At 35.3% G+C, this 22,295-nt stretch overlaps 2 protein-coding genes across 2 annotated transcripts; one reads left to right on the forward strand and one right to left on the reverse strand.

Moving 5' to 3' along the window:
* Positions 1–326: 326 nt before the first annotated feature.
* Positions 327–8,525, reverse strand: LOC112564724 (RISC-loading complex subunit tarbp2-like). Its single transcript, XM_025239737.1, has 7 exons — positions 8,433–8,525; positions 7,508–7,670; positions 6,849–6,942; positions 5,990–6,162; positions 5,459–5,592; positions 3,681–3,927; positions 327–3,279 (listed from the first exon to the last, which is right to left on the reverse strand). Exons 2-7 carry the CDS (start codon positions 7,668–7,670, stop codon positions 3,143–3,145), a joined length of 948 nt encoding a protein of 315 aa, XP_025095522.1. The 5' UTR covers positions 8,433–8,525; the 3' UTR covers positions 327–3,142.
* A 162-nt stretch (positions 8,526–8,687) lies between these two features.
* On the forward strand, positions 8,688–21,188 carry LOC112563575 (ATP-binding cassette sub-family B member 6, mitochondrial-like). The gene is made up of 19 exons (XM_025237646.1): positions 8,688–9,509; positions 9,890–10,024; positions 10,541–10,730; positions 11,125–11,238; positions 12,392–12,494; positions 13,107–13,196; positions 13,811–13,932; positions 14,163–14,272; positions 14,494–14,559; positions 14,995–15,209; positions 15,539–15,602; positions 15,975–16,060; positions 16,283–16,340; positions 16,638–16,742; positions 17,071–17,144; positions 17,760–17,860; positions 18,218–18,330; positions 19,010–19,173; positions 19,708–21,188. Exons 3-19 carry the CDS (start codon positions 10,607–10,609, stop codon positions 19,829–19,831), a joined length of 1,833 nt encoding a protein of 610 aa, XP_025093431.1. The 5' UTR covers positions 8,688–9,509; positions 9,890–10,024; positions 10,541–10,606; the 3' UTR covers positions 19,832–21,188.
* The last annotated feature ends 1,107 nt before the right edge of the window (positions 21,189–22,295 follow it).

Consider the following 22,295-nt stretch of genomic DNA (forward strand, 5'->3'; position numbering starts at 1 on the left):
CCCCCCCTGTATTTTCCTTGGGGGGGCGGCTGCCCCCGCAGCCCCCCTGGTTCCTACGCCACTGATAAGGCATGACAGTTTCTCAGATTCTGGTATCTGAAGGGAGACAACCTTGTTATAAATCAAATTTACAAACTTTCCACTTTTTCAGATATTCAACCAAGCATTTTGCCCATGTCACATTTTTAATTAAACAAATTTTCTTCTTGTTTATGACAATGAAAAGGAAATTGTCATTTTAAACTTGGAGACAGGGTCTAAATATGTGCTGCCGAGAATTCATTCATAACAATCACAAATGAATATACAATGAAAGAGTTGCTATGTGCAATTTTATCAACTTTTAATACTATTTGTAGTCCAAGTGATAGTATTATGGATGCGTTCCATCAATATATTGTAAACAAAGGATGCACTGTAAGGATTTTTTCAGTAGCTGATCAAGAAGATGCTTTAGTGTGCTAAAGGAAATAAATGTTCATGCTAAACAGTACATCTTCGAGTCAAAGTTTTAGTTCAATACCTGTTTACAAAAAGGAAGTGCTACTGAGTGCTATTTATTAAAAGATAAAGCATTCCTGACACCAAAATAAAAAATTTGTTCACTAGAACAAACTCCGTGTTTGTCGCAATCAATTTTCTACACAAATTCAAAGATATTTTTGTCAGCTAAACTAAAAACCTGATCAATTTTTTTTCAAAAAGCTTTTATTTTTCTTTTAATGCTCAATTTCACCAGGTCAATAAGTTCATTTACACTTGTTGGGATGATACACATTTGGAGCAAGTTTACTTTTTGGCTGTTGTTGTTAAGGTTGAAAAAAAATGTCTTTAACAACTAATTACATGTTAAACACTCATAAAATATATATTGCATGTAATAACCAGCAAGTGTAAGATATTTCCATCTTTTTAAAATGTACATTTTCACAATTTTTGAAGTCATATGTAAATTAGGTGCAGTAAAAGAAGGGAATAAATGTGTTGAAAATGTATTCTTGCCTACCTCTTTTATTACTGTACATCTGAAAAATTTATCACATCACAAAAAATTGAAACATACATTAGTACCTGTTTATATAACAAGAGGGTCACTTGAAATTATCTATTGCACATACTAAACTTTGCAGGAAAATTTTATCTGCATTTTCCAATCTTTACATTAATAAATCTCCTCACAAGCTGTAAATATTTAAGACCCATCACTAAGCATGCCTGCTAAATGTCAAGATTTTACAGGAGTGAGACTGAGCTCCTTCTAAAGAGGTCTTTACAGTACTCAGTAAGTACTTACAAGTAAAAATAGGGACAGATGATAAAGAATCTGTTCTAGAAGACTTTAACCTCCATTAAAATGAGGGCTACAAAGAAAAATGCTCTGGAATTCCCATTCTTTTCTGGGTCATTTATGAAAAACATTGCACTTCAGTCTCTCTCTTCAAGCAGTTAATGTTGATCCTAAATATCACCAAGAATGATGCACATCTGCAAAGAACTTATGGTAAAAAAAGAAAATAAGCTAGAAGGGATTTTTATCCTGACGATATAGCTTACTGACCCCATGTGTTGCATCAGCAATACAAAAAAATCATTCTAATGCCAAAAAAGAGAATTTCTCTAGATTTCTACTTCAAAAGAAAAATCATTTAAAATCAGCTACCATATTATTCGATCAAGTCTTATCATGTCTTGGCTCCCCCAAAATATACTTCAGGCATAAATCTGTCAACTTAACAGGTTTTTATTTTTATTTTATTCTCAGTATAGTAGGCAGATGTTAGAATATTTAAATACCAAACTAAGAAATGGACGGGTACAAAAAAAGGAGTAATCTCTGATATTGGAATTTTTGAATATGTCCTGTTATTCTTTCCTCAATGTTGGCTAAACATAAAAAAAGATACAATGTTTGTTTTCTTTCAAACTGACTCTGAATGAAACACTTTCAGCTTGCATTCACACATACAATATCTACAAAGAACCTATCATCACTAGTAAAATTATTTGTGTTTAAAAATGCACGAGTAAACTTTTTTGTATTCAACAAAATCCCTGAAGTCACTCTCACTCTTGATTTTATTTAAATGCTTATGAGAAATTTTATTTCAGATTACCTTCTAAATAGAGTGGGGACCCAATGTTTCTTTGTGTTAAATAATTCATGGAACAGTAAATGATCAGTTTTAAAAAATAAATTCAAATTCAACTGGTCAGCTGATCATATGTCGATGCTGGACCCCGCTTATGATCCATTGTCAAGCAAAGGAATGTGTTTTAAGCTGTTGGACACCATCCTAAGCTTTGTTAAAACATCTAACAAACTGCTGAGATGCGACTGAAGGGGCTTGAACAGTTCCTTCACAAGAAATTTAGCAAGTTGAAATCTGTTTTGGTTGAAATGCTGTGTAAATCTTTCAGCCTTGCATTAACCCTGCATTCTAAGGACTGCTATTAACTGCTAACAGCTTGCACCAAACTAAAGCTTAAAACAGCTTTGCAGATATGTTATGTCACTGTTCTGATTTCCGTGTTTCTACAAACCTTGGTGCAAACTGTAGACAATAATAAGCATCCCAATGTGGTGAAAAAAAGTCACAGACATCAAGATGAAGGTAGCATTAAAACATGCATCAATATTTCTTCACATAAAACATTTATAACACTTAATATAAAAACATCTATACAGACATCCCCAGGACATTACATAACCTCACATACATCAAATAGGGCAGTGTAGCAAAGCATGCTGTAGCACTGTACATTTCAAATGTCCTTGGCATAGAAAAAACATGATCACACATTTAGATGAATGTAGGAAGAAGCAAGCAATGCCAAGTTTTCAGCATTATGATTAAGGAGTATTGCAACATCTGCTACAGGTCTGCTCTTTGCTGCCCACACATCTTGCAACAAGTTTCAGTGTGAGAATGTTTTGCAGGACTAATGACAAACACAAAGTCCTGTAACAGAAAAGCTTGCCACAAGCCGCAAGGGATGTTTGATCCTCAAGGCATAGTTGTTATCACACTTGAGTGACAAAGGATGCTTAACTTCAAAATGTATCCTGCAGAATTTAGTCCACAGCAGCTTGCACAAATCTATTTGACCAACATGAGGCTATGGGATTTCCTGGGCACCATGGTTAGGACTTGGTCATGATTCGAAGGTACTGCAATGCACTATGTGCAGCATTGGCATGTGAGTCATCCTTTGTAACTCCTGATCCATGGCACACTGCCACTGGGCTGGTGGTTAACTGAATCAGACACTGGTACATGCCTGCAACACACATTGACACTACGTTGTTAGGGGAAAATGACTGAATGGGGTACAAACACCTGTAACAGTCCTTTCATAGACACATTGAAGAATAATGTTTAAATGGAGGGGATTTTTGTTGTTGCTGGTTATAAGTTTGAGGTTTGCCCAGGCATTTGACTGGAAAGCTCCTCCCTGCTGACTTAATAGGGAATGTAAAAAAAAAATTGCCATGGAAAGATAGGTTAGTTTCTGTTTTTCATGTGCCATTCTCTTTACCAGGTGAGCTGCTTAAAGTTACCTGTCCCTACAGCCACTTGATTATAAGACCCTTTACCTTTTTCACAGCAACAGATAGAAATAAATCCTAAACACTGTAGACACACATAAACACACAATGGCATTGGCAAGGACTTACTAACCTGTTGTGGTACACTCTGGGATATCAAAGCAGGATACTTCAAAGCGCTGCACCTCTGCAATTTCTTGCAACATCTGACAAAAGTTGGATGAGGGTGCTGGTGCCCCTACTGACTTCAGCTGCTTGCCAGATGCTTTCATTACCTTTTCATAGAATACCTGCAGATCCTTAGAGTACTGGGGAGTAGAGGAAACTTGGGGTTTTCCCTTTTCCTTCAGGGCAGTGTAAGATCCTTTTGTCTCAAAGCCCTAGAGAAAATTGCAGAGTTGAGAAAGGCACAAAAGAACACATGCACATACTTTGTTATATACTCTCCATGCTTAACCTCCTTGGTGTTAGCCCCAAGTATTATAACCTTCTTCCGTCCAAGAGACGTTTTATTGTTCCCAGAGCTTTCACTGCCCGTTCTAGGAATAGTTTTATACACAAGTCTGTTGTCTTACTGAATAAGTGTTGGAAGGATTTGTGAGTGTGAGGGTGTGGGTGTGTGGTTTGGGAATATAGTTTTAGTGTTGTTTCTTATTTAGTCGGGTATTTACATGGACTGTAGGTGTTTGTGTGAGATGATAGTTTGAGTGGAATTAAGATGTTATTACGTTTTTATTATGTTTTATTATAAGCCAGTTGTTTTACCACGTCTTGTAATTTCTCCTAGTGAGATAATAAAGTTAAATTGAATTGAATTGAATTGAAGCATCATTCAGGCTCAGAGTTCTTTGTAAAAGTGGGCTAAATTTATGTTAACTTAAGCTGTTTTAGATTATATTTTATTATGTTAACTGTTTTTACATTAAAATCCATTGAAACGGAGGAAATTCATATTTCTTTTCCTCTCATAGGGTATCCTATAAACTTACATTGATATTTGTAATGAGAAAAGAAGCCACTCATATCAGTGACCAAAATTCTTTGTGTTCATTATCTGATGCCACCAGTAACATCATATTATTATACTTATCTTGTCCTCTCAAGATCTAGGTAGCATTAGAGACCTCCACTTTTATCAGTTAGCACTATATAGTTATGCTGTTCTGTGTAAGGTTTTAGTTTTTCAGTTCTTTCTTGATATTAACCAGGTTTTTTTGGCTGGTCCATTTGTTTTTATTCTACACACAAACCCAAGCCATCTCCATCTTCTTTTCTGGATTGCAACAGATTTTTTTTTTGGTGCAGATGGCTTTTATGAGGGCCCTTGTTGGTGATCATGCTTGTCCAGAGTATCGTGATTTTCTTCAGACATCCATTTTGCAAGGTCTCTAGTTTTTGCGAAATTTTTGGGGCTGTCTTTCAGTATTTACTCCCATAGAGTAATATTGAAAGGACTTTACTTTGGTGAATTCTTAATTTTGTTAATTTGTCTTATAACTTTTGACTTCCAATTTTCTTGTAACATGTCAAGGGCTTAATTTGCTTTGATAAATCTGTTCTTCACATCCTTTCCTGTCTCCATCTGTTGTTAGTAGACTGTTTCGATATGTAAATTCCCGAACTTTCTTTCTGCTGTCAATTCTGATGGATTCTGCTGACTTGGCATCCTCTCATTTCCTTTTGGTTTGTTTATATTTACTTTAAACCTAAAAGGAATGTAGGATCACGAGATAGCCAGAGAGGGGAAGGAAACAAGATGGTAACATTCTGCCAGTTTTACCTGACTTGAATCCTTTCAAAACTGACAGAGTATGAATACAGGGAGAGAATGAAAGGACTGCATATAGCAGGGACAACAAAAGAAACAAAAACTGGGGAAAAAAACCAAACAATGATCATGTTTATACCTACCAAAGAAATTTCTTCATCCTCATCTGATTCTTCAACCTTTTGAGGTTTCTCTCCAGAGGGTGATAAACTCTTTATGTGCTGAAGCATTTGTGCAGCAGCTGTTCTTTTGGCAGCTTTTTTGGACCGTCCAGTCCCTAGCAAAGTGACAGGGAAACACAGTCTCATCCAATATCTCAAACTTAAACATACTAAACCTGCAGATTTTACTGAATGTTACTGATCACTATTGCTTCAATAAGAAGTGACCAATAGTTATATATAACTATACATATAGTGTGAGTGTTAAGGCCTTTCAAAATCACTAAAATTGACTATATTTGGTCTGTATTCAAATACCATTAAGTAGTTGACAGGATAATAAACAGGATCATAAATACACTATCCCTAAATTTCTAAAACTGGCACAAATAAAGGATTGACAATGATGATGATAAGAGCAAAAAAAAAAAAAATGTAGAGGAGAAATGTTATGAGTTATAGGCAGATTTTGTTTACAGCAACGGAAATATGTCTGCATGAAAGAGTACTGACCTTTCTCTACGTATTTTCCCAGCTTGATGGTACAGACAAATTCACGAGCATGCGGTGGTCCCTGCTCATTGCTGAATTCATAAATTGGTGGTTTCATGAGTTTCTTCTGCGTAAACTCCTGTAGCTCTCCAATAGGATTGCCCACACCTTCATCTCCATTACCAGCATCAACCCTGATGGCAGAGAGTAAAGCTCTTTACCCAGAAATAAAGCTTCTGAAAAATCTCCAACAAACGTTGTGTACAAAAATAGACATATTTATCCTTTTGTTATTCTTCTGTTAAAAAATACTGTTTAAAAATACTGTCACGCCTCAATATTTATATGGGTTAGAGGTGCAGGGGCATGTGAATCTAAAACAAAATCTACAAATAATTCTATATTGTTGATTATATTTAACATAAAAAAAAAATATAATATGCATGCTCTATATGAAGGTCCAACAGTATGCTTTATAAAACTAAAATTACAGCAATGTAGACTAAAACACACACACAGAGGATCCCCAGAAATAGTGTTTAGTCTACAGTTTTTACACAATTTAGCTTTTTATAAAAAATGTGTGCATATATTTAAATGATCAAATAGAAGATATATATATCTTATGCATTTATGACTTACTAAACTTTCTTTTAACATTTTCTTATCTAGCACACAGTGTCTGATACTTTTTTCAGTTGACTACAGAACTCAAAAAGAATTTTGTTTAATTATCGATGCAAATCTGTGACTAATCAAAACTACAAAAATATGAATGCTGTAATATAATCTAGCATTTCTTAGTGATATACATGTATAGAGAGGACACCCCAGCAATTGCTAACATGAAAGCAAGCATGCAGCAGCAGGTTTGTCATACCCATTCTCTTCAGAGTTCTGTCCATTCTGTACCCCAATGAGCTGGTTCAGAGCTGACTGTGCAGCACAATGCTTAGCTTTTTTCTTGCTTGAGCCTGTCTCAACATCATTCATTAAACAAATATATGTGTATACCTAATTAACATTTCAGTGCTGGTATCGTAACCTAGTTGATGAAAATATTTATCGATTTAAAAATATCCATGCTTGTCTTCATGAAGCGCTTTATCCAGCTTGTTATCCTATCTGGATATCCTACCTGAACTGGGTAGTTCAGCTAACTTTACATAGCAGATAAAGCCTTGTACTCTCAATTCAGGGTAGGGGTACCAAAATTGTTCTACCAGCTGGTATTTTATCAGAGGTGTCCCCTTTTGACAGCAATAAAGATCTCCAATATTTTTCTTCGTAAGAATTTGTTTAGAACACAACTCTTTCAATATTACAGACCACGACATATTATTCTTAATATTTATTAATAATGTTTTAAGTATCAATTCTGAACAAACATATCTTGCTTTAAAATGTTTGTCTATTGTTGTATGCAGTATTTAGAGTTTATATTTTTCAAAGTTGTATAGTGACCGTTTAATACAGCCTTTGTATGAAATGCTATGAACGTAAAGGGAAGATAGCTGGAAGAAATGGGTGGATGACTACCTTTGCCAGTTGCGACCACATCACCCACAGTCACCCTCATGAGAAAAGTAGGCTCATGAACAGCTCCTTCATTGGCAATAAGGTCATACTGTGGAGTTAGCCCCCTCTTGGTGCAGTACTCTTGCAAATAACTAATAGGTGTCTTTCCTGGAGGAACAGCCATCTTTAAAAAAAAAAAAAACCACTTAAACCATGAACAACAATGTTGCACAAATGCTCCATCTACCTGCTAAGTAAAATTTAAAAAATTATAGACAAGTTTATTCTATAACTCTCCTCCTTTCTTGCTTCTGTGTGCATTGTCATTGTTGACGTGTTAATAAAAGATTTTCATGGATTTATTTTTGCACTGTTTTTTTTTTTTTTTTTTTGCCAGTGTCTTGCATTTTTTTCCCTAATTGTGATTGTGGTTGTTGCTTCAAAGAAAGGATGGTAAAATGACTTCTCATGTATATATTATTTTCTTTAGTCTTTATTCACACTACCTTAGTTTGGTTTTCAAGCCACAAATACACATTATTAGCACACAAACATAATGACAAAAGTTGTGAATAGTGAAAACTTGCAATCTTCATTGTTAGTGACTTTTCGATTTTTTTAAGAGGGAAAAAGAATAAGCAAATTTTAAATATTTGGCCCTTAGTTTTTGCACCTTATTTTGCTTATGAACTGTGAATGCAAAGTTATACATGCTAGGGGCAGCAGCGGCATTTTTGTCCTGTGTGTAGCTCAGACACACTGTACAGCTGCCTACGGTGTTATGGTCCGAGTCTAAGCAGTTTAAAACAGTGTTACTAGCAGCTGCAAAACAGACTATTTTGTGACACTTTTGAGTGCACTGACAAACAAACAAAATGATGATATTACGTAATGGATACTTCATTAACATACTAATCGACTGTTTCGCTGTGAAACTATAATTTACCAGTGATAAATTTGTCTCAGCTGGTCTTTGAACACAAATGTTTATACCGGCTTCCTCCAACTAAAGTTTGCCGAAGATCACCAGTTACATGTTGTCGTAAAACTCAAAATATAAGTAGATAGCACTTTTAAAACATTAGCATGGTTTCTATGAAATACGTACACATGTCAGTTCAAAGAATTACTGTAATTATTACTGTAATTATGAAGATGAAGGATTTGACAGTCGTAAAATGATGTCAGCTGCGTTACGTGAGGTGAAGCCATTGACCTCCCTTGACAAGCGTCAAAAAAACGAAACTACTGCATGACACAGCTACTTCTGTAATACGAACTTGCTTCACTTGTGTCCAAGCACGAACAGACTTACAGCTCTTTTAGGATATTTCGAAGAGGAAAAATCGAATTAAAAAGTGCAAAGGATACGCGAAAACGGTGGGCACTTTGAAACACTTCACATCGTGTTATTGTTGAAACTAAGTACACTCACGTCGGCGTACGAACAACGGTGCAGCGTGTTTACGCCTACTGTGCAGTAACCCAGCCCGCTGTTCGGTGCAGCGTAATCTTACGTTTTTAAGATGCAGTTCTGTGATAACGGCACTGCCTGGATACATGTATGGATAAACAATGGAATCAACAGGTGCTTCTATGATTCTTTTACGTCTGGCCTGCTCTGTGTGTTTATTTTCTTATGTGGAATACTTCAGTGTTTTATATATGGCAGATACAGTATTACAGTGGACAAAAAGCGCATCCCTACGTCCAGAGCTATATACGCCCAAGTGGTCATCACTCTTTCCCTGGTAACAGAGGCAATAACACATATGATACTACAAAATGTTGAGCTGTATGACAAAGTTTTATGCGGTTACCATGTGTCTACAGCATGCTCATTCATCCTCGCATACCTGATCACCCTACGTCTGCTTTTCCTGGAGCGAAACTACGCGTTACCTTCCATCCCAACACGGGGACATGGCTTACTATTAATTTTGTTCTGGACACTGGCATTGATTAGGGAAATTCTGGCCTTCGTTTCATGGTGGAGCTCGGAATGGTGGTGGCATCTCAAATCGTGAGTAGAAAAATCCGTTTTTTTAAATTTTTTTTTAAAGAAAGGCCCAAACGGGTGTGCTTATGAATATGAATTATTAAGGATATTATTAAATATGACATTATTACCCATGCACACTGATGTCCAGACTAGCCATAGGGGAATGTCTATAGATAAATAAATCTATTTCTCTAACAACTTTTTCTGCTACTGAAGATGGGCTCAAAGTGCTTTGTACGCACATCAGTGCACCTTGCAATCACAATCATTACATCATTCATACTGACACACTCTTTCTCTTAGAGTGACTTGTAGTCAAGTTAAAATAATTTTAAAATTTGTACTTTACTTTAATACATCTTTTATATTCCTGACAAAAGAATCAACTTATTTCTCTACAGGACATCAGACTACATTGAAATGGGTCTCTGGGTGTTTCGCTTACCCTGACACTCGCCCTGTTGGTGTTGGGAGCTCTTGGGTTGGGTCTGCCCAGTTCACGTTACTCCAGTGAATTACTTCTAAATGATGAAGAAGTCAGTGCTTAAATCAGTTCACAAGGATTTTTATGTTCACAATGAGATTGTAAAATGACAAAAAGAAATAATTAAGAATTTTTTTAATGATGATAGAATTTTTATTACCCCATATGGAAGTGAGCTCATTGCACTGTTCCCTGTAATGTGGTGGTTTGGAAATAAAATGTCGGTTGCGTTATAATGAACAATTGTGAAAAATACTGTCAATGTGAAAAAGCACTTTTAGTTCTGAGGTGGTCTGGATATGTATGTCCATCTTTTCTTCAAAGGAAAAAAAATTATTTTAGGTATAATGCATTTGTCCACTATATTTACTGTAAAATCTCCCTTTTTATGCTCATCTCTTCATTCATATACAGACATTTATAAGTGTAACTGATTATTGATACACATGTATTTACAAGGATGTGTACATGCAGAGTTTATGCATTGCTGCATGCACGTGCACATATATAGACAATGCAAATACAAATGATTTGTTTTTATATGAGTTTATTCATTATTATATTGCAGAATCTAAGCAGGCCTTCCAATCAGAACACTTCAACATGGTCAAATGTGTGGTCCAAGGTGAAACTTATGATGCCTTACGTCTGGCCTAAAGGAAACTTCACCCTGCAATTCACTGTTTTCTTTTGCCTTGTTTTGCTTGCTCTTGGTCGAGCACTCAACGTTCTTGTTCCAATCTACAGCAAAGAAATAGGTCAGCTATATAAGCTGTGTAGTCTTTTTTTTGATAATCCTATTTTACTCCAAGATGTGCTTCTCAAGTTAAATCTGCATTTTTTTTGGGGTGTAAATATGGGCAGGTAAATATGGTAAAATAATTTTGCAGGCAGCTCTATTCATATATCCAAGTGGTAAATGGTGAGCAAACTTTAAAATTATAATTTTGAAAACATTTCAAGAAAAATCTTGGAAAACAGATTGTGATATTTATTTTTCACAACAAAGTGGATGTCTGGAGGCTTGTTGAAATCAATTATGTTGTGATTTCTAATTTTTGGTCTGTTGATGCTGTGAACAAAGCAAAACATGAAGACAGTGTGAGAAAACTAAATTTGCCTGTGTTTTTTTTTTTTTTCCCCCCTCTGCAGTGGACAGTTTGACATACACACCTCAAGCCAGTGCTCAAGTGGAGCCTCTTCAGTTCCGCTATGACCTTATCCTCATTTATGTGGCATTGAATTTTTTGGAAGGGAGGGGATCAGGTATGTTGAAGTTAATTTGATAGATAAGGAATGTTAAATTTTATTCCTTAAAAGCACTGGTTTTATGGATGGCAGTTGTGCAAGCAGAAATATGTTTTAATTAAGGTCATTGTTCAGTAGTTAATTGCACTTGAATTATAGCAGGTATCATTTTCTGTCTCTCATACACACGCATATTCACTTAGATGCTTGTAAATGTGTGTTAATACAGATGGAAGTATAATGAGCATACCTATATATATATAAAATTAGTCATGTTCCTTTGGTAAGAGCATATGCCTGACAACCATATAGTGCTTAGGTTCAAATTATATGAAAATATCTATTTGCCTATAAATTGCTGTTGAACATGCTGTTTTATATTGTAAATATCTCCCTCATATCATGATGATTATGAGTCATTGGCATTAAAGATGTCATGTCATGTCTCTCTCATTTGCATAAAAATTTATCATATACATAGACCTGTAGGCATAGATTTCAGTGTGTATGGTTACCCTTGTGGGTCTGATGAGCTAGGAGCTTGAATGTTGGTTGTATATGGGATATTATTGTAGAGGCTACTGCTATAATAGTAATATATTTTTCCAATTACTTTTTTTATTTATTACAAATCTAGTTTCTTTTAATAAATTACCCATATGATAAAATAAGGGTCAAAGAAATGCCAGTCTTTAAAGTAGCCTAGACAGGGATTTCTTTAGTGCAAATGCTAAGGAAAAAATAGATTTTTTTAAAATCTTAAAAATGGCATCTCATGCAAAACTTTATTTAAAAAGAAGACCTTGGAAAACAAAGCTTCAAATACCAGTCAGCATGAATACTTAGGCGTTGATAAACTCTACTGGCTGTCATCTTGTATTATACTGAGTTGCCTGGGGTCACCAACTGTATCTGCTATTAGGAATGTGTGTGTGTGAGAGAGAATGTGTATGTGTGAAAGAGACACTATTTCAACATGTACATTTATATTATCTTTTTTATATCATGTATGTGTATATACTATTGCTAGTATGAGTACTACTTTGAATTACCCCTGGTGATCAATAAAGTTGTATTGTATTATAAAAGTCTGCTCTGACACTGAAATCATTTCTGTTGCTAGACCATGAGCAAGAGTTATAACCTTTCTTTTGAACTGACCATGCTGCAGGTCAGACTGGTTTTCTCAACAACTTGCGATCCCTTCTGTGGATTAAGGTGCAGCAATACACTACTCGGCGTGTTCAAGTCAAACTGTTCAGTCATCTCCACAGGTGAGATGTTTTAATGGCATATAAATTGTCTACAGTTTATTTTTTGTTAATTGATTTCAGGCAGCGTTACAATTTTTTTTTTTTTACTCTTTCAGTGAGTCTTTGCTGTTGATCTATATATGGAAGTGCTATGTGTAGAAATAACAAAGATTTTAAAATGGTTTAGAATTGTCGAAGTATTGTAACACTAACATATGTTTTGAAATAATGAAGGTTTCTATCTTTTGTCCCTCTGTGATCCCTTGCTGTCACTCCCTTTCTATCTTACATTACCCTTTCCTCAAAGGAGTCAAATACCCTTCCAACAAGTAGGTCGAGTGGGGAATGGAGGGGAGCTTACGCTCATATGTGCATCACTGGCTTCAGATGCTAGTGCTTTAACCATCCAGCTATCCTTTCTCTTTCTATGTGTAACAGTGTAGTGCATTGCATTTTACACCTTTTAGATTAATTAGTGCACCAAGTTAAAACATAGTGCAACATAACACTGTAAATACCAGTTATGAAACTGTTAACCAGAGCTTTATTGTGCAAAGAGGACTCATAATGAATAGTATAAATCTGTTTGTTTGCATGCATGTGTATGTGTGTGTCACACACATACATATATAGTCTTTCTTTGCGATGGCACCTTCAACGCAAGACAGGGGAAGTGTTGAGAGTAGTGGATCGGGGAACTGACAGCATCAACAATCTCCTTAAGTAAGTAATGCGGCACGTCATTAGTCTTTGTTTATGACTGAAATGGTTTCAGTGCATGTTTAAAAGATATAAAATTGGCACTGTTATGTGCTTCAATGGCTGTAGGTAGGATAAATCATATTCACAACTCTGGTTGCTTGTGCTTAGATCTCAGAGATCAAGAAGAGAAATTTTTAAAATAAACAATGGTTATTTATTTGAAGTTTTACAGGGAAATTCCCAATGATCATTTAAAATTTTGGGTTTTTTTTTAAAAAAATGCTGAATAAAGTGGATCACAAACAATGGTGATGTCCTGTATGAGATCATTATAGATTTCACCAGTAAAAACATACCTCATAATACAGGGAGGATTTTCTGCTTAATTCTAACCGCTGCTGTGTTAGCAGAGACTAGCCAAAGGTTGCAAGCTAGGACCAGTGAAATTAAAAATATTGTGCAATTATGTTTCAACACATTAAGTTTAGAAGAGTGTATCTATAACATTTTTTGTTTTAGATCGATATTATTTAGATTAACTCAGAATGATAGTAAAAGGTAATCATAGACCATTCTTATGGATCTTGTTTTGCAGCTTATGACTTTAACAACATTTTTTATTGTTTCTGCTGCAGCTATATTGTTTTCCAAATCTTCCCAACCATTGCCGACATTGTCATTGCCATTATCTACTTTGTGACGGTGTTCAACTATCTTTTTGGCCTCATTGTCTTTGTTTGCATGTTTCTGTATCTTGGTGAGTAGTAGTAATATAAGTTTTAAATGCAGTTCAGTGGAAAATATGACAAAACCAAACATAGTTTTTCTTCTTATATTTTAAGTTTTTTTTACATGTTTATTTCCTTGCTTGTATATTTGTGTGTGTGTAAACATGCGTGTGCATGTGTACTATGTATGTTATAGTAAGAGAACAATGATCCAAGCATCTATTGCAGTACTGTAAATGTTATCTTGTTGACATTTCAGCCTCTACCATTGTAATCACTGAGTGGCGTACAAAATATCGCAGGGAAATGAACTTGCTAGACAACAAAACCAATGCAATGGCAGTCGACTCACTGTTGAATTTTGAAACAGTAAGTTGTTATAAGTGTGCTCCTTATTATTTCTTTTATTTTATTATGACTTTCTACTTTTATCTGTCTTTTTATTTTATTATTATTTTATCTAAGCTGCTTACCAAAATTAGAGCTGATAAAATAAAGAGCTCATAAAATTCTCGCCATGTTTTTGACCATTCTTCAATTACATTCTGCTCTTGTGGAAGCTGCAGTGATTATATTGAAAAACTTTCCAGGTGAAGTACTATGGGGCCTCTGATTTTGAAACCCAACGCTATGATGAAGCTATCACAAATTTTCAGGTATTTGAAAGTCTTTTTAATTCAAGGAAATGACATTGGAAATATTAGTGACGTTTTGTCTTCTCATTCACTAGGTTATACTCCAGACTAGTCTTTAGGATGAATGACACAATGTCCTCAAGATCTCTTTAGCTTTCACAGACCTTTCTTTGGAGGGGGTTGCCTGTTGGTCATACATTTTTCACTAATATTGTCATGATTTTTGTCAGTTACCGCTATCAGAAGTAATATTGGTTTTACTTTACTATGATTTTCAAAAGAAAACATCATGATAATGATTATTATTGATATAATAAGGATTTTATAGCAGTTCCTTTCCTGTGAAAATGAGCTTAGTGCCCTTGTCATTTAGATGATATCACAGCCAAACAGGAAGATAAAGATATAGCAAAGACCTGAAGCCATCACCAGTTTGCCTATCCATTACATTTACAGGTCGCAGAATGGAAGTCAAATGCCAGCCTGAATCTTTTGAACTCAGCTCAGAACATTGTTACAACTGTGGGCTATATGGCTGGGGCCTTACTGTGTGCTTGGGCTGTTGTCAGCGGAGTGGCAGGGCTACACTTGACAGTAGGGGATTATGTTCTGTTTGGCACCTACCTGGCTCAGCTCTTTGTACCTCTCAACTGGCTAGGAACCTACTACAGGTGTGGTTGCTATGCTTTTGTATTATCTGTTCATGTATCTGCCCATTTATGCTTTGTTAAAAGTAGGACTTTGTAGAAGAGTGTACATGTGTGTGTGTGTGTGTGATAGAGAGACTTTACCATTAACTTAGGCAGCATTTCCTGTCTCTATCATGTCTTAACTATTCACACATGCAAGCATGTGCAAAAAAGACATGCACAAATGAACACAGTACCTGGGATAGCTGTTTATCGCAGCTGGCCATTATCCGGCCATTCTAATAGTTTTACTGAAAGATTATTTCGACAATGAGATAAAGATATTTGGAAATTGTGTTTGTCTTTTATAGAATGATCCAGCAAGCCTTCATTGATATGGAAAACATGTTTGATCTTTTAGCAGAGGATGCTGAGGTAAACTTCTTCTGTAAATAATTTTACATTCACACCTTCGTCTTAAAGTTTGTTGTTGTCTTGGAAGATCTTTCTCATCATTTACTTATTTGTTTTTTTGATCATCTTTAACCATGCTGTAAAGAAAGGCTTTTTTATTTAAAATTGTACAATTTTTGTTTGGCTGTTTTTGTTTACACACTTTGAAAAATCCTTAATCATTTTTCCAACCCATGGTGAATTTTTTAATAACATGTATTTTTGCATCTTGTGGTATTTGACAGAGCTGTATTTTCAGTGATCTAATGACCATCTAGTGCTAGTGTATTCTAAAAATACATTCTTGCTTCACATTGGTTTGCATGCAATTTTCAATTTTATTTTGCTGTATAGGTAAAAGATGTGCCAGGCTGCAAAGACCTTATCATCTACAAAGGCAAAATAGAATTTCAGAATGTTTGCTTTCGGTATGATCCTAGGTAAGTTTTTTTAAAAGAAAAAATAAAACTGCTCTTCTAATGAAAACGTTTATGCAGTGATGAATAATCAGGTAATTGTTATATAGATACTATATTTTATGTGATATTGATTTTATAATATTGTGAAGCGTAAAAATGGCAGTGGTGGCAGAAGAGAAGATGGTGGCAATGATGATTTGTTTCATATTTCTGTTACACCATGGGTTGCTTCATCATTTGCAGCAAGCCAATCATAAAAAATGTCTCCTTCACAGTGAACCCTGGGGAAACGCTGGCACTAGTGAGTTGAGATGTACTTGTGAAAACATTAATGTAGGTTGAGTGACATACAATGCACAGTGTAATACTCTATCAACTTTCGTTGCAAAATTGCATAGCATTCTGAAACAGTGAATGAATGCTTCATGAAAAGATGAGATGGTTTCTTTTAAAAACTATTTTATAGATAAATAAAGGGTGGTTTGTTGCATTTCACAAGTTCATGAATATGCAGCTGCTGCATAAACAGATGATGTAAATACTCTAGGATGAATATGCAGTTAATTTCAAGCAGTGAATCTTAATTTCTCACTAACAGGTAGGGCACACTGGCAGTGGAAAGAGTACCATTGTACGGCTGCTGTTTCGTTTTTATGACATTGAGAGTGGCAGTATAAAAATTGATGGACAGGACATAGCAATGGTAAGACAACGGCAAGACACTTGTAGCATCTTGAATGTCTTCACCTTTGCCACCTTCTAGAATATCGCTCCCAATCTTAATTTATGAACTTCAGGATATTTGTTAGCCGATGCCTCTTCTGTAGTAGTGTTGTAAAGACACACTGATCTGTGCATATTAAGATTTTCAGATTTAGAAGGTTATGTTCTTTTTCCATTTTAATGAAAATTTAGCTTTGAGGCTTGATAGATATAATTGATCGTATGTAAGGATCATGCAGATTCCTTTTCTAAACATAGAATCTATTTTTGGCTGTGTGCTTTATGAAGCTGTATCATATTTTCCTCAGGTAAGTCAGAAGTCACTGCGACAGACCATTGGAGTAGTGCCTCAAGACACAGTGTTATTTAACACTGATATAAGGTAAGCAGATATTTTAGCATGATTTTTAGGTACCAAGTGAGTGTTGAAGATAAGGGGTGGTTGTGTGCGTGTGTGTTTAAGAGAGATATAGCACATTTGTGCAAGTCACAGTTACGTAAAAATCTCAATAATGAGGATTGATATAGCATCTTTCCAAAGATGCGCTCATAGTGCTTCACATACAACATACCTAGACTAAATCATCTTTGTTTTTCTGGATTAATTCAGCAGCTGTTCATGCTTTCTGCTCTATGGATTATTTTACTTGCTTCATTTTCCCCACAGTTTTACATTCTGGGGCTATACGAGTCAGTAGCACAGACTGACCCTCCTGACTCTTGTTTATAATCTGGCCTCCTGCTCCATTCATCCTTTCCCTGCCATTGTATTGCTGTTGAGTCTGTGACAATCATCAGTCTGTATGCCACCTAATAGATAATAATGCTCATCATTGTCAATTTCATTGCGATTGCTGTTTGGACAACAATAACATTTTTTTCTTGACTGCATTGCTACATGTTTGTTTTAGCATGTTTTATGAAATTGTACGATATAATTGTACAGCATTATTATTATTAAAGCAAGATGAAAATACGTTTAGCATCTATTCTCCAGATACAACATTCGATATGGTCGTGTGGCAGCCAGCGATCAGGAAGTTGAGGCAGCTGCAGCTGCTGCCGAGATTCACAATCGCATTTTAACGTTCCCCAAACGTGAGAGTTTCTTTCTTTAAGGGTGCTTCTACACATATATATATATGTGTGTATTTATTATCTTGCCTCTCACCACACTTTGCAGTAGAACAGATTTTACATGAAGTTATACCCCCTAGTACAAGATTTCTAACCCTTTTTATGTCACTTCCCTTGCTTCTCTACAAACAATTGTGTTTAATGGGTGGTGGTGAGACTGTCTGCTGGTTTATGTATCTATAAATAAATGTGAAAATTATCTCTACATGTCAGTAATTAATTCGTAGCCTGTAAATTTGAGCAAGTGATGCACAGAAACATAAAGCATAGTTTGCATCTGAAACTGACCTTCTTCTCTTTTTGCTGACTGGAATGTAGAGTATGACACGTTGGTGGGTGAAAGGGGTCTGAAGCTGAGTGGCGGAGAAAAACAGCGTGTAGCCATTGCTCGCACCTTGCTTAAAGCCCCTGCCATTGTTCTGCTGGATGAGGTTTGATAGTTTTTCTTTACATGCATGCACAGATATGAACCTTTGTTAATGAAAGCAAGTCAGTTAAGATTTGGAATATTAACATCCCACCCAGGCTTTTGTATGAGAAATATTTGTCTATTTGAAAAAAAATGACAGCATTACATCTGAAGTGCCATTCACATGTTTTGTTGGAATGAGACATTTTTATGGGGATTAAGTTATGGATTTAAAAAAAAAAACCCTACATTTCTAATTTTGCTACAAGATCTACTTTTAGGGCTTCACTTTCATCTTGTAGCCATGAATCATACTGCAATGACATTGCTTTAGCAGTGAAAATAGATGGTAAATATGCCTTTATAAGAGCTAAAAGTTATTTTCAAAGCGACTTTTTAGACAAAGAAAGTTAATTGTAATCATGCAAGGTATACAAAAAAATGTTTACGACATAGGTATATTTTGGAAGGTGAGTGGTGGTTGTTGGGCTAGGGTAGAGAGAAAATGAAAGTTTCTCAATGTGTATTAAATGTAAATATAGTTTTTGACTTCTTTGGGGTTTTCGATAGAACTGCATTATACAAACCAGGAGTAGAAAAATACCATGTGTGTACATTTTTAGGCTGTTTGTAGGCATGTTTGGAATGTTAATAGGAAGCCTTTTACAAAGGAATTTGTTCATGTAGTTAAACTGTTTCAGGCAACATCTGCACTGGATACAAAAACAGAACGCAACATTCAAACTTCACTAGAGAATGTGTGCAAAAATCGAACCACAATTGTGGTAGCCCATCGTCTGTCCACTATCATTCATGCGAATCAGATTCTGGTTTTTAATGAGGGCGAGGTCATTGAAAGAGGAACGTAAGTATTCATATTTTGGAAAACAATGATAAATGAAGAAAGGGTGTGTAAGTGCTGCTAAGGAATATTTCGCTGTCAAGGGTGTTCATTATTACTGTCTCATGAGTGACTGCTTTTGCATGGGAGGTTTATAGGAAGAAAATAAACAGTTGAAGAAAAGTTTGCAAAAATTGCTATAATCCTTCTCGTGGATGTCCCTGTGCAGGATTAAGTACTTAGAAACATTTGCACCTTTGTGTCTTCTTTTTGAATCCTCTTTTCATTTTAGTATATGCTCAAAGGAATCTGTTCAAGTTTTAAAGTCACTGTTTTAGAATAAGGGTATTCTAGGTCCTAGTTGTGAGAAAGTGCAAAAATCACTATATGCTTAAGTGTCACTCTCCGGGTGATTCTTTAGAACACTGACCGAAGCAGAGATCAAGAAATGCAAGCAATTGAAAATTTGCACAGGTCAGGGAGAGCTAAGCACTTATTGGGTAACTTTGGCAGAAGACATAAAATATGCATGACACACTCTTTGTGCTTGTTTCACAGACATGAAGAGCTAATAGCCAAGGGAGGTCACTATGCAGAAATGTGGCAGCAGCAACTGCAGGCAAAACAGAGTGAAGTAGAGGAAGGTGCAAATGGAAGTGCAGAGATTGGCAAGCTGGATTGAAGAAGACAGGGTTTACAGCTTTTCCAAAAAATTCTTATTTATTGTGCATGTGTGTCTTAGGACTAAAACATTGAGTTCCCCTTGAAATTGATGGGGAGGGGTAACAATTATTAGCACATTCTGACTGTTCCTAGCAGGCAGTTCTGCAACAAATTCTTTTTTGAACATGATGCTAGATGAGTTTAAGAACCTAAAACTTACAATAGACGTGTTGTGATGCAGAGACCTAGAGACAGTCTTATTGAAGACTGTGGCCTTCTTAAATGATTGTTATCAAAGTAGTTTTAGAATGGTTTGATTTTAGACTCAGCAGGTTTTTAACGTTGGTTGTGAAAGATCAGTGTTAACACAATCAGAATATTTATAAATCATGCAGCCTTCCTACCTAGAGAGCCTGGAGAAGACCACCAATAGTCAGCCATGTAAAACAGGTGTGACATCCAGAGAAAGCTTTGTCTGAACCAGGATACAAACCCATGACACCTGATTCTCACTGTCATGTTACAGGCGCTATGTCACCAACAAAAGTTGCAATCCAAAGTTCATGTAGAAACACATTTAAATCTCCAATAAACACAACAGTAATACACACAAAAGAATTATAAGAGGATTTCTTAAACTATAAAATGTTTTATTCTGCATCCATGTATTATTTTTTTTATCTTGTTGAAAGATAGATCTGAAATCTGTGTTCATGACATTTTTAAAAAAGTTTACAAAACATAAAATGTGAGACTATTCTGTTCTCAGTATACCCAAAATTATAGATCATTCAAAGAGAAACATGGAATTCAGATGATACATAACTTTTTATTGTCAAGATTAGTGTTAAAATGGGAAAGTACAGTATAGGGCCATTAAGCCGCGATTATTGGGGTCTAAACTGCTTAACCGTGGCTTAAATGTTTTTGGATAATGCTGTCTGGATCTCTTGCATCTTAAACCATCTTTATCAAGCTCATCAAGAAATGTTCTTGATTTGTTTTCATCTTTGATACGTCCATGTAGTGTTGACTCAAGTACCCCTAACTCTCTGCTTACTTTAATGCAAGTTTCGCTGATTTATATTCTTTTGATGACATTCAGCTTTTGCTGAAATCATATGAAGCATGGTTATGTTTATTACTCATGGCAAGTGTGGATAAAATGGATTAATAGTGCATAGTATGTCAATCACGGACATTTGAAATGCCAAAATGACAGCTGTCAACACCTGTCTCGAGTGTTTGAGAGGCCAAGTATGTATGATCAATAGTGTAAAAAAATTAGGATCCAAGCATTTTGCTTAAGCGAATTTGCGGATTACTGGACCGTGGCTTAATGGCCCTACACTGTAATATCCTTTTTTTGCACAGTGCAGTTGGATGAAGAAAAAAAATCTGGGAGGAAAAAACCCCTGAAGGGTACTAATGGTTTCTTCCCTTATTCCATTACCTGATTTAACACAATAGCTGCATTCTAGCATCCCATCTGTGCACATTTGCATAGAACATAAAAAAAAAAAAAATGCAAAACTGAACTCCATGCATTTATGGGTGAAACATCTGCAAAAGATTGAAGTTATGGCTTGAGTATTAATAAGTACTGAGAGCTGCTTATACATATTATGAATTAAAATTTACTATGTACATAAGAGTATTATGGTTGACACTGAATGATTGTGTAGTTTGATACAGGTTCCTATAGAACATTTAGTTCTAGAATCCAAAGCACAAATATGTTTTGAAATGCACAAATTTACAACTTTTTCATATTATTTATGATAGCCTTATTTACTACATTGTCCAAGGTATGATTTTCTAAGTATTATTTTAGGTCACCAGTGATTTGAATTTTTACATAAACTATTGCTAATAGCTGACAATATTACAAGAAAGAAAAACCCACATCATTTAATTTTTCTGAATACTCTACATATGCTGCATGTTTAAAAAGTTGTAAACTTTTACATCATATATTGTAGACTAGCAGTCGACAATACTTAAATGCCTGTAGTACTACCTCCATGAATAATTTCATCAGCTACATGTTTCCAAATAGAATCAATTTCCATGTTACTTTCCAAGCTGTTGCACTGGTTTACGAAATACCCTTATCTAGTTATTTGAAGGATGAAAATGAAAGCTTATTCACATTGCAACATGTAGATTTATATTTGGATAGCATATTGTGAAAGGGTATTGGCTGTTTTGGGAACAGTTTTGTATTTTAGATCACTCCTTATTTGCTTGTAACTAAATTGTTTTTGATTTTTTGACATTTCTTTAATCTTCCTACTATTGAGTCCCCCCATTTTTTAGCTTAGGGACATGTTTTTCAGTGCATTTACTTACTGTTGTGAAATTTTGTTTGAAGCACATCTCAATGGTCAGTACAATCAGGTGAATTTTGGGAAATTTATAGTTTATGCTTATACTTTGCTAAAGTTTTAAAATATGTGAATCATGGAAATTAAATAAAATGG

This window comes from Pomacea canaliculata, linkage group LG5, assembly GCF_003073045.1.
Source record: "Pomacea canaliculata isolate SZHN2017 linkage group LG5, ASM307304v1, whole genome shotgun sequence".
NCBI classification, from domain to species: Eukaryota; Metazoa; Mollusca; class Gastropoda; order Architaenioglossa; family Ampullariidae; genus Pomacea; species Pomacea canaliculata.

What these genes read in the sequence shown, in the direction of transcription:
- LOC112564724 (XM_025239737.1), bottom strand. Translation starts at nt 7,670, where the DNA reads ATGGCTGTTCCTCCAGGAAAGACACCTATTAGTTATTTGCAAGAGTAC. An exon ending in GGGAAAATACGTAGAGAAAG is followed by an intron (nt 5,593 to 5,989) that starts GTCAGTACTCTT and finishes TCACTTTGCTAG; the next exon opens with GGACTGGACGGTCCAAAAAA. An exon ending in AGGATGAAGAAATTTCTTTG is followed by an intron (nt 3,928 to 5,458) that starts GTAGGTATAAAC and finishes AATTTTCTCTAG; the next exon opens with GGCTTTGAGACAAAAGGATC.
- LOC112563575 (XM_025237646.1), top strand. Translation starts at nt 10,607, where the DNA reads ATGATGCCTTACGTCTGGCCTAAAGGAAACTTCACCCTGCAATTCACT. An exon ending in AATCTACAGCAAAGAAATAG is followed by an intron (nt 10,731 to 11,124) that starts GTCAGCTATATA and finishes CCCCCTCTGCAG; the next exon opens with TGGACAGTTTGACATACACA. An exon ending in CACTGTTGAATTTTGAAACA is followed by an intron (nt 14,273 to 14,493) that starts GTAAGTTGTTAT and finishes AAAACTTTCCAG; the next exon opens with GTGAAGTACTATGGGGCCTC.